The sequence below is a fragment of the Anopheles coustani genome, chromosome 2 (genome assembly GCF_943734705.1).
Source record: "Anopheles coustani chromosome 2, idAnoCousDA_361_x.2, whole genome shotgun sequence".
NCBI lineage: Eukaryota > Metazoa > Arthropoda > Insecta > Diptera > Culicidae > Anopheles > Anopheles coustani.
In genome coordinates this window covers 939,387-951,938 of record NC_071289.1, presented here as the reverse complement: position 1 = coordinate 951,938, position 12,552 = coordinate 939,387, and the positions used below count along the sequence as shown (strand labels likewise).

Sequence of the window (12,552 nt, the reverse complement as noted above, 5' to 3'; positions counted from 1 at the left end):
CATTCTTGAATAACTCAAGAACAGAATGCAGAATACATTGGCGAGAATGCAGTTTCTGTGTACAGAATAAGTCTTATTCATTGCTTCATTATTTTATTAAACATATCCGACCATTAAACTAGTTGAGCATTAAAGAGTTTAGAATTAGATGCGTTTTCCTTTTGTGCGTAGACCCACAGTACAAAATCCACACCGCGAGTGTTTTGTTTAGATTGTACAAGTATTGTCCAGTCCAGTAAAATGTTTAAGTGGGCTCAATTTGCGCTTTCTGTGGTTTTGGTAATAAATGTCCAAGTTTGCTTGGCATTTTTCGATGTCGCATCAATCGCTAGTAAAGCGTTTTCCGGCGTAAAGACAACGTACTCGTTTGTGAAAGATTCAACGTATTGCTCCTACACAGAGTGTTGTTCCGATGGATACATTATTGCGGATGTGGCGGGTAAGTGTGGATTTCAGAAATATTATCATATCGCCATACTTATCACTTTCGTACTTCCACTCCTTGTGGTCAGGTTTGAAGAATGCATTGGATGACAGGTTGTTTGGGCAACACATAGCCAAGCAAATTGTGGTAGATGCGATTGGTGGACACTTCAAGCACATTCATGAGTCGGAAAAGCCACTAGTGATGAGGTAAGCATGCTCGTGTCTGGTGATTTTCTACTCAATTGTATCACTTTCTTGTTCATTCTATATTCCAGCTTACACGGCTCACCTGGTAAGGACGGTGTAATGTTTACTCTTTCGATCGTAGCTTTGATGGACCTTTGATTTCATTTTATTTAGGAACGGGGAAAAACTACATAGCAGAGCACGTTGTACGTGCGTTGTACAAGAATGGAGCTAAGAGCAAGTACGTGCACAAATATCTTGGAAGAATCGATTTCCCGTTGCAAAATAATGTAGAACTATACAAGGTGAGCACACTGTCGACTAACTTCACACGAGCATCGTATTGTATCTTTGCACCTTTTTACAGATACAGCTAGTGAATGATATCAAACGCGCTGTTGCAACGTGTCCCAAATCCTTATTTATCTTCGATGAAGTCGAAAAGATGCCGGCTGGGCTGTTTGATTCCATCGTTACGCTTCTCGATAATCATGCGTACACCAAAGAGCTGGATTTTAGGCAATCTATCTTCATCTTCCTATCGAACGTGGCGGGTCCCGAGATAGCAAAAAAGTTGAAACATCTTCTGGATTCGGGCGTTTGGCGTGAGCAATCAAAATTGCACGACTTCGAACAAACGCTAGAGATTAGCTCGTACAACCTGGGCGGAGGGTTGTATCGGAGTGAAATGATTGAGTCGCATGTGGTCGATCATTTTGTACCATTTTTGCCTCTAGAACTTCGCCACGTTGAAAAGTGTGTCCAGCAAGAGTACCTTAAGTATGATAACCAGGGAATGCTTGATGAAAGTTTCATGAGGTATGCATTTTATGTCCCAAGCCAATGCGAAGGTGTGAAGCTCATATTCCTTTTATTTAATTGCAGGGATGTGCTGAAGGAGGCAGTTACGTTCGACGAGACTGGTTTATTCTCTAACAACGGTTGCAAACGGATAAGTAAAAAAGTGGAATCGATGTATTATAACAGGCTGCGGAAACGTGTTCATGGAGATCTTTAAACTCAACGTAGAGCCCAAGTCCTTAAATACCGACTGTTCTTTATTTATCTTCCCCCAAGGCTACTTTCTCTTAACACTTAATCCAGGTTTCGTTTGAGGCGTTGTTTTGTGTTTTATTAATAAATTAATTTAAAGTTATTCTTCTGATCACATGGTGGTTTGAATTGTCCCATTCTTTGTTTACGAATATTGTTTAAGCAAAATGTCAAAAACATGGATGACACATCAACATATCGTGTTGTTTACAATTTAGTGCACGTTGCCGGTGTTGTTTGCGGTCCTCAAGAATCAATTCATTACAATGCCACCGAAATCAGCGAGCAAAAAGGAAAAACCAACGTGGTGGAACTGTGAAAAATGTAAAACGTATTTTCTAACATCGGAACTAACCAAACACCAGACAGATGAGTGTGGTAATTTGGAAGGACTGAGTGGGTATGTCGAACCGAGCGGAGCTTTCCATTGTCGGAAGGTGGAGATCGGCAAGCTGTCTTCGTACGAGGAAGTGAAACCGTGTACCGATTCTCAACGGTATGGTCTGGCGCTTCTGCCCATTGGTATTGTGAGGTGTCTGGGATTGTCGACGGGCGACTATGTTACGATAGAGGTAACCGAAGGCATCGAGAGAAAGCCCGTGGGATCGGTGGTCCGAACTGTGTGGCCTGTTGAAGATCGTGTTGGAGCGAAAGTTGCTCTTGAAACACTAGGTAGGTCTGCAAGCTATGCAACTATACACAAATGAGTTATCGTTTGTTCCATTTCTAGATGATATAGATGCACTGAAAGTACCGGCCCGCGACATGAGAGTGAAAGTGTATGCCATCAGGGGAGAACAGTTGGAAGATGCTGTTGAGATTTTCCTCCACTTAGAAGATCCTTCCCAAGCGAAGATGTTTAGTAAAAATGGAAAATTTCTTTTCACCTGCTTGAAAAATCAACTTCTTGAAAGCGTGATTTTCACAAACAATCCAATTACTTTAAACGTATGCAATAAGAAGTTCCGATTTCGGGTAGATGATACTCAAACGCAAGCGGTTAATGATGGCATGGAACTAGCAGATCATTTGTCAAGACTACGCATTGGAAGCCGTATGCTTCGCATTATAAGAACCACAAAGCTGGTGTTACGAGATGATTCACAAGAGGTTGAACAGAAGCATAAGCGTCGGGTACACAACCTGTCCCATATCGGCGGTTTGGATAACACAATTAACGAGATGAAAGAGCTAATAGAAATGGCATTTGGCATCAAGTCCACAACAGCTTCCAGCGAACGTCCCCCGCACGATTTTGGCCCGATATGTCGTGGGCTTCTACTATACGGTGTGTCAGGCATTGGCAAAACGATGCTTGTTAACGCATTGGCCACACACTACCAGTGCCACGTGATCAGACTGAATAGCTCGGAAATGTTCAGCAAATTCTACGGCGAATCGGAAGCAAATGTATCACGCCAATTTATGGAGGTGTTTGACGTTCATCCTAAACCCGCGATGGTAATCGTGGAAGAACTGCACAACCTTTGCCCGAAAAGCACATCGACTGACATTGTGAAACGGATGTCACAACACTTTCTCAACCTCCTGGACAGCTTGCATGGAAATGCTCGTGGCAATCGTGCGATTGTTATCGGAACAACGGATAACATTGACAGTATCAATCCATTGCTGCGCCGTGGTGGACGTATGGACTATGAATTTGAAATTCCAGTACCTGATGCGATCGCTCGAGCTGCCATACTTGCAGGTATTCTTGCCCGCCATAACCAACAGTTGGCTAGTGAAGCGGTGCAGACGGTCGCTCGTGTTACGCACGGTTACGTGGGAGCCGATCTAGAAAATTTGGTCTCAAAAGCAGTTTCATTATCCAAAACGGCCGTTATCGATGAGGCATCCTTGATGGCGGCCACGCAGCACGTGAAAGCGAGTGCGATGCGAGAAATATTGATTGAATGTCCTAATGTGCGGTGGAGCGATATCGGAGGACAAGAGGAGCTGAAACTGAAACTCCGCCAGATCATCGATTGGCCCATTCACCATCCGGAACTGTTCATCCGGCTCGGTATTAAGCCACCGCGAGGCCTTCTTATGTTCGGCCCACCGGGCTGCTCGAAGACGATGATAGCGAAGGCAATCGCAACGGAAAGTCGCATCAATTTCCTGTCCATCAAGGGTTCCGAACTGTTTTCCATGTGGGTCGGTGAGTCGGAACGAGCGGTGAGGGATTTATTCCGTCGGGCGCGGCAGGTAGCACCGTCAATTATATTCTTCGATGAAATCGATGCCATAGGCGGTGAAAGATCCGGAGATACCGGCAGTTCGGTTAAGGAGCGAGTTCTCGCTCAGCTTCTCACCGAGATGGACGGTGTGAGTACGCTGAAGGACGTGCGGATTGTGGCCGCAACGAATCGACCGGATCTGATTGACCGAGCTCTGATGCGTCCGGGACGTTTAGATCGCATAGTTTACGTTCGACTGCCAGACGAAGCGGCAAGGAGAGAAATTTTCCGTATCAAACTAAAAACTATTCCCACGGCGATGGATGTCAACGTGGAAGAACTGGTTCAACGTACTGCCGGGTGTTCAGGATCCGAAATTGAAGCCATCTGCCAGGAAGCGGCTTTGCGAGGACTGCAAACCTCCTTTAATGTGGAAGCGATCGAATGGTCTCACTTTGAGTATGCTCTGTCGGTCGTCCGTCCACGCACCAGTACCGAATTGTTACGTCTGTACGACGAGTATTTGATGCAACATCAATAAGAGGTTTTGCAAAGAATAAGAATCCCAGCATACCCAATTAATCATCCGATGGAATTGAGATATATTGCGATGAAATAAATTTCATCTTGAGTGGGACGATTTGAATACATCTTCATTAGACGGGTGGTGTGTTAACTTCCGAACAATTCTACCATTTGGAGCAGAGGGCTGAAACGACAAACATTCGAATGTTTGTTCCCAGGCATCGTACGGCGTAAGCAAAGAAGAGACGAAACGTTTTAGCACCTTTGGGGTGTCTATGTTTACGCACGCTGCACCCGAAATGAAAAGAACGAAAGTATTCTGGAAACCGTTGGCAGTTAGAATACAGGTAAGTAACAGTATGCCTTTAAGTACGTTTAATTTCCAAAGTAAATATCCTTAGTTTAGAAATGAAGTCGTTCACAAATGGACGCAACATGAATTGGGTTGGTTTAAATGTGTGAAATGGAACCATTCGAAAAGGCCATTTCGATCATGGGTGGTGTTCACTGGGTCATGTTCAGCAACTCTGCCAACGTACATAAACCTGTCATATAATTCAAACTTTTAATTACATCGCAATAACTTATCACCAAGTGGGTTGCCACTCGCCCCTCGGAATGCTGCTGTATGACCACTCGCCATTCCCTGCGTATGCTTCCAAAGGAAAATCATGTTTGAACTGTTGCTGTTGCAGTCCCAAATTGAAGTGCATCCCATCGTGTGGGATTGGGTGTGCAGCGAGTCAGAGAAGTTTGAGGAGCATTATAAGCTCATTGTTGTGTTTCGAGCGTTTACCCCACCAAAGCATTGCCCCTCTCCCCCTTTCCACCGGCAACAAAGACGTAGCTCCAAATTTGAAAACTGACACATCGTTCGGATCGCATGCTCCAATGCAAGAGGGTTATGCAAGGGGATTAGGGCAGACACTTTTCCATGGGAGTGGAAATCATTTACCAAATGTGTTATTCTTATTACTCCACTCCAGTGGACCCTTGGCATAAGATCGCGAAGAGGGTGGCAATCGTTACAAATGGTTTTGAGATGCACTTCATAGGAGGAAAAGTCCCCAGTTGACGCCAGTTTTCTTACCAATGGTACGGGGAGCATTAGTTTGGATTTTATCATAACGTAGCCAACAAAATGATTCACCTGATTCGTAATGATAGGGACAACATAAAATACTTTTGCCCGATACATTTAATGGTTCTAAGTACTGCAGTTTATTAATCTAACAAAAAGAAATGTCGGTTGCGTAACCTGCGTTTCGCAATAAGAATCGAGGATGTTTTAAGAGTCTACATTTCGTTGTCATTTTTCACATTCTTAAAGATGATGTTTTTCATCTGTGTGCACTCAACCGGTGGGCGTAATGAAGTCAATACATCTTCTGAACTTTCCATTCCATTTTCGGAATCCTTCGCTGCTGAAGTCACTGCTCGGGAATGCAAATGGATATCCTTTTCGAGTTCGCGTTAATCGAATGATGCATGCTCGCAATCGCAATTCGTTCGTCTTCATTACTAATCAATTGAACGGAGAAACTTGTACAAGTGAATTACTTTTCGAACACCCAAATTTCATCATACTCGCGGATGATGGCATTGTTTTTGAAAGTATGACACGTGCATGCAATTATTGGAGTTACTCCATAGCGAGCGTTATGCACAGGAATTGGAGATGAATCATCGACAACCCCGCGGTATATTGCCCTTTGCCTACCCATTGTCCGTTGCTAAGAATAATTTTATTACGATCGGTCACTGTTAACGGGTGGCTTAGATGGAAGAGCATTCTTCTTCGTTTTTCGATCGTTTATATTAACGAGCTGCTAATGGATCGATTATTATTTCAAAATCATACCCTTCCTATCCGATCAAGAAGCGAACCGGGTGTGTTATATTTATCTTATGAATCTGTAGTGAGGTGTAGGCAACGGGCGGCAAGCGTCGTCAAAAGGCAATAAAACTAATGCTGTAAATTTTAACCCATTTACATCCGTCGAACGCACTCAACCAAAGATGAAAAATAACGATTGTTTGTCTCGCTACATCGCTACTATCATGACTCTCTTATGGAGTGGATACACACATATGGTATGCAGCAGTATAATTGCATCTTCACAGAGCAGTATGATTTTCGGGGAACTTTTTGCAGTGGCATACTGTCAAGTTCGTTTTCTCATTTTTTTACTCGCCAAACAAGATCGTCCAGTTTGGAATGCATATTAGGCATTTCGGACGAAATTTGTGTTCCTAAAAGCGAAGTCACATCGGAACCACGGGTGTTTATTTTTATGGCAGAGAAGTAAACGGCTTTGGCGGAGACGGGATGACCCCGTCATAAAGTGCTTAAGGGCTGGAGCGAGAAAAAAAGGGAACACTCGCCTCGTTACCACGGTGATGCGGATTAAGGAAGAGGTAATAAATTTCGTGCACTCGATAGGAGCCTTCCTTCTTCCGTTGTCGGTTGCCATGGATACCGAATGGATCGACTTGGGAGTCTTTTCAAATGAAGTGTTTTTTTTTTCATCTCAATACAAAGGGCAGAACAAATTCCGAATTAGGAACAACATGTTTTAGAGTAGAGTTTGGCCATCGTTTGAAGCAGCAGAAGCGCAAATGAAAACGATGGCAATGGAAGCACACTGGCTTTTCGCACCAAACCCGGCAACGAATGTGGTCATTGGAGAATTTATTCTCGTCACGAAGCTCTGCTCCCACTGTCTGTTTGTAGGTCTGGAACCCGGACAGGGTTTCGAGGCCCTTCGAGCCCGATGCACCGTTTGTTGCGCTGCGACACGATGGCAACTTTATGACATCCGCGTTGGGTCGTTTTCGTTTTACTTTTGGTAGGGTAAGGCACACAAAAAATCATTCTCGGCTAGTTCCACCAGAGCACCCGTCTAGTGTATTTGCATTCTATGGCAAGCACAAAAACTGGCAAAATTCAAAGGCATTGTCGAATGAATTTCAGAGTAACCAGGACGGTCACAGATACTTTCATTTTGATGCTGACAAACATTATACAGGAGCTTTCAATACCATAAGGTCTCCATAAGGTTTCGTATGGAAAGGTTTTTCCTATATTTAAAATATCCCCTAAAGGCGCAAGTCTTTAGTCAGAATAACATCTTGAATCTCAATCTGTTCGTTTTGGGCAGAAAACCTTACCATACGCGACCACGTCTTCGTCGTTCTCCTTACGCCACGGGATTTTATTCCCAATCCCCTCCCTTTTCTCAAGCGAATTCCAGGTTCTGGTCAGTGGCAATACGAGCAATATGTGCGCCCGTGAAATGTTATGACCCTGGTCTTGATCTGTAGCGTTTCGCATGAGTTACTCCACCGACGGCATGTACGCCAAATGAAGAAATGGAAGTGGCCAGCATGTACACAACGGAGGAATGCGGCATTGGAGTGGAGCATAACGTTGAAAAGATGTACCTATATTCATACACACCAAAAGTATACATAAGGCGCAGGCATTGAAGGAAAATTCACGGAAAAGAAATGAGTATAGTTAGCCCGGACCATCCCCCATCGTAAACACGATACACTTCGTTAGCCTTTCAGGGCTTGATAGCAGAATTGCCCTTTCAATGCGGCCGATTAATTCAATGCCAGAAATGAAACCATCAAAGCCATCGAGCTGCAATAGCCTGTTGCCGGGTATAAACATGCGAATTGATCGTTAATCATAACCGTCCCGCCGGATGAGGCTGGATAGTAATGACGAACAGGATCTAGGGACGCTCTTGCACTTGAGGCGAGCACTATGGAACCGGATAGTCAAATACTGTCGTTCGTCCCCGAGACGATTCTCTCAGCGAACGGTAGCTTTCCTTTCGCTGGGTGGCCTTTTGCTACTCGAACGAACATCTTGAGTGAAATACTCACGTGCGGCTCGGTTTATGCTCGAGGATAAACGAAAATTTTCTACGTGCTTCCATTCGGGGGGTTTGGGAAGCCGGGCACTAAGTATCCATCCGTTCGCTGCTGGTGAGTGCGTTCGTGCGTGCCTAGGACATGGGCCGATGTTATGGGTCATGAACCCGTGATGATGGGCCCCACCACCCCCTCGTGGCTCACCACCCCCCGTGGACGGACGCGGTTTCTCGGTGAAACAAAGCAGAGGCTGCGTGTGGAGAACGGAAGAAAACCGTAACATGATGCCTCCCATTTTACGAGGATTGTTTGCATCGTATAGCCTGAAGCATCGAGTCCCACCTCCACGTGCCACCCTGCCCGGGTGGCTGGATGTGGTTGCTTGAAGCGCTAATGAAGCATCTGAACGGCCAAACACGTTCGCTCGGTCGGGTTGTTGGTGTTCGGGAGATTTTTCCTCTGATCTGAAGGAACGTCGCGATACTGAAGTTGCGGTGTACTCCCGAATCCCCGAGTCTTAAATCCGCGCCCCATGGACCGCGTGCGCATCAAACCCATGTTTCCCCGTCCGTTCCGGACGGTGGCGTGGAATTATGCCAGCATGTCAACTTGTCAATACGGGATCGACAAGGGCCGCCCGGGCTGCTTCCGCCTCCGGGGCAAGTGTTTTCGGAACCGAAGGGTTTGCTTCGGACGAGCTGTTTGAATTGTTAATGATTGCAGGGCCGGCGGATTGGGGATTGCACTGGTACGGGAAGCCGATCGGGTTATGTTTCGGGTTTGAAGGTTTATTGTCACTTTTACCCCAAAACGGGGGGCTTCCAAGTGTTGCACGTGTGCTACTTTTGGGCCCAATTTTATGCGTGGTCGTTTGATGAAATGGAAATCGTGAAGGTGGCCCTCGGGCCCGGGTATTCTGGGTGGCCTTGCGTGCTTATTGAATTTACAGGTAGCTTGCATTATGCATTCCGGCATTCGGATTCAGTTTGAATATCTATCATCTCAAACATGTAATAAAATCAACGATGTATAGTATACAAGCGGTTACTTCAACCTGTTTAAATTCATAAGGACTATGAGGAGGATTTTTGTTGTATATGTATCGAGCATTTTCTTACTCTTTTACCCTGGTTTTTCCATCCAATTTGCCGTTGGCAAACGTTGTAACTCACTCTGTGAGGATGCTGTGAGAAATATGCACTGAGATGAGATGAATTCATCTCGAAACGACCCGCAAGATGAGATGAATTGAGATGAATCCGAAGCGCGCTCGGATCTCGTCGGCAACCCGGTCCCGGTCGGCTCGGAACGACTCGGTTCCCTTCACGGTTTGCTTTGCGGCGCAGTGGAGGGTGTTTGGTCAGTTGTCTGTTGTCTTTCGCACGGTAAACATCTCCGTTGGTTGACTTGCAAGGCTCTATCAGGAGGATTTCAAACGCATTCTTTCGCAGATGATGATTTGTGTTTCTCGAGGAAGTTGTTGAGTTCGGCACGTGTTATACTCGTAAGTGTGCTACCGCGATATGTCGGCAGTTTGTGATTAATGATAGAGCGGCCTGGCCTCAAAGTGTATGTCAGTCCGTGTGTGGCTGTGCGTTTGGTCTTGAATATTAAAAAAAAAAATTGTCTGAAGCAAACCGGCGTGTGTAGTATCAGGAGATAGTCGCGTGCAAGCGAGTGCGAAGTGAACAAATTATCTCACCTTGTCATCTCAAAGTAGCCCCCAGGAGGTGCACAAGGAATCGAACCAATCCTTGGACAAACGATCACCGCGTTGCCGGAACGTGTGCTCATTTCTTACGCCGGCTCTTATCGTCCCGAGTGCCTTTCTTTTGCGTCCCGAGACGACCCTCCCGCCCAAGGGGGCCCTTGATTCGGCTGTCACGCCGAACCCCCATCTACGCAAGCGGGATTTCCCAATTTAACCATCCTTCTTTTTGTTTCCTTTTCATCTCCTGGGTCTCCCCGGGCGCATTAAATCATATTTTGCGGCCAAGTGAATTTCAATTCCTGTGGTTCAGCCAAAAGTTGAGACAAGGGTTTTTTTTTTGAATAAGTGCCTTGCTCTTGTTGTTTGTTTTAAGTAATTACGCTCAGCTCCTCGATCGTCGAGAATCTCCGACGGTTTACCTCTTTCTTTGCGTTCTCTCTTTTGAACGGGGCGCACGTTTTTATAAATAATCACGATCGTTAACGTCGGCGAACGTCTCGTTGCGCACGTTGCATTATTCATCGATTGTTTTTCGGTTCTTTATAATCTTCATATTTATCAATTTTACTCCAATGAAGCGTATTAAATTGTTAAAAATAATTTCCTACCTTGTGAAGCATATTTACAATTCCAGCTTTATTGATCAATTAGTAAATAAGGCGAGTTACTAAAAATCACCTACTCGGTTGGGGTTGCTTTATGTCATTCGCGGTTACCATGGAAACAAACCATTTTCACTCTGGAAATTGTTCCAAGTTTCGAGGTTGTGTGATGCAACGGGTGTGAAAAGAACGCACGCATCGCGAAGCAATAAGAAGGTAATCAACGCAACACGATGAATTAAAACTGAAAAACATCTAGTCGCTCGGAAAAATCGCATTCCTGTCGATGCGTTTAGTTTCCATTTTTCTTCGTAACACAAACACCCAGCGCATGGGAGGTTCGGGGGAGGGGTTTCCCAGGCTACTCTTCGGAAGGGTCGGCATTTTTCCACAAGCAGATCGTTTTACCATTTTCCCATTGATTGACAGCGAAGCGCAGACAAGGTGGCCTACGGCGAGTGACAAGTGTAGCTGTGCGTTCTGAAGCTGACGTCGAGGATCACCGATCGCTGCTTCGCCCAAGTGAAGGGGAGAGAGTTTGATGGAGTAAGGATGAGAGTGAAAATGAAGGAAGAAAATTTCCAAGTGAATTAAAAGGCAATATCGTTCATTCGTCCGTTGGAAAATAAAAAAAAGGATCGCGTTTCGGCTGCGAAACGAAGTGAAGTGATTTTTTTTTGGTTCAATTTTTGTGTGTCGTGTCAGCTTGAACGTGTGTGTCTGTGTGTTTGTGTGCTTGTGTGTGTGTGTGTGCCCCGGTTCTCGAGCGGGTTAATCATGAAATCGTCCATGGGCATTTCGAAAAGCGCGGCATTTCGGTTCATGCTGCTTCTGCATTTATTTTTGAAAGTGAAAATGTGTGTCGGCTTCGCCGATGCCGCCGCCGTCGCCGTCGCCGCCGGTGACAGTGACATTAATTATGACGACAGCGACGAGTGGTTGGAGGACAAGGAGCGGACGCGATCCTCCTGGCCTCCGTCGTCTCCGTTCCCGCCAGCGCCGGCCCCCGCCAGCCTAATGCGCTGGGACGGGGTGGACTCGCCCCGTATCCACTACCCACCCCGAATGCATCACGTCCGGCACGAGCAGCACTATCTGAAGCATGGATCCGTGCAGCTGCCCGGCCGGCTGGGCGGTGCTCCCGTCGGTCCGATGGTACCGTCAGAACCGTCGGGTCCTTACTACGCGCACACGGTCACCACCAGCACCGTGGTGGGTCATCAGCATAACCAACGACGCCACAGCGCACCCGATCATGGCCACCATCACAAACAACAGCAACATCAGCACCACCAACAACATCACCACCATCAGCACCAGCACCAGCATCCGAAGCCGCAAAGCCGGTCTTCAGACGAAGAAAGGGATTGGTACAACCCGTTCAGCTCACGGGAAGTACCTAATGGCTTAAGGTAAGTTGTTTGCAATTTTGTATCACCCAAGCACCAATGCATCCGTTGCGAAACATCATTTATTGACAAAACCTTCGTCCCCGGAGCAGCAATCACACGAACCGGTAGTTCTGTTTCTGCCTTTGATCCGCTCCGTCAGTGCGATAGGCGATCAACACATCCCGACGCCCGTTTTACATCCCGTATCAAATAGGTCACCTGAAGATCCCCGTGGCGGAGACCTTACACACGACACGAGCTCGCTGCCGAAATGACTCACGATGAGTTGCTGGGAAATCAATCCCCGCCCGAACCCTAAGGGTGGGCTGGCTGTTCGCGAGAAACCCACCCTGATGACCCTTCAGGTTCGCCTTCCGTTGATAAGGAGCGGACAAGGGATCAGCGGACGGGTCATCGTCAGCGGTGTAAAAGTTGTGCCCGGTAGCGCAATGCCTTAAATTAGGTCCATGAATCACTTTCGCCAACCGATCGCAGCTTGAAACCAATCCTCGAACGCTACTAGCAAATGATAACGCCCGCTTCGGTGCTTAATGAACTCATCCGTTCAGCAAGATCGCCTAGGAAGCCAG

At 46.3% G+C, this 12,552-nt stretch overlaps 2 protein-coding genes across 3 annotated transcripts; both read left to right on the top strand.

The window, feature by feature from the left end:
- Positions 1-9: 9 nt before the first annotated feature.
- On the top strand, positions 10-1,780 carry LOC131267048 (torsin-like protein). Of its 2 annotated transcripts, XM_058269801.1 has the most exons (6): positions 10-439; positions 513-633; positions 702-718; positions 787-917; positions 980-1,431; positions 1,498-1,780. In XM_058269801.1, the coding sequence occupies exons 1-6, from the start codon at positions 241-243 to the stop codon at positions 1,628-1,630; spliced, it is 1,053 nt and encodes a 350-aa protein (XP_058125784.1). In that variant the 5' UTR covers positions 10-240; the 3' UTR covers positions 1,631-1,780. The 2 variants fall into 2 exon arrangements, with proteins under 2 accessions (XP_058125784.1, XP_058125783.1); XM_058269800.1 differs by having other exon boundaries at positions 980-1,780.
- Positions 1,781-1,931: 151 nt separating this feature from the next.
- LOC131267047 (ATPase family gene 2 protein homolog A) lies at positions 1,932-11,174 on the top strand. The gene is made up of 3 exons (XM_058269799.1): positions 1,932-2,337; positions 2,396-4,720; positions 11,001-11,174. Exons 1-2 carry the CDS (start codon positions 1,932-1,934, stop codon positions 4,387-4,389), a joined length of 2,400 nt encoding a protein of 799 aa, XP_058125782.1. The 3' UTR covers positions 4,390-4,720; positions 11,001-11,174.
- Positions 11,175-12,552: the final 1,378 nt, after the last annotated feature.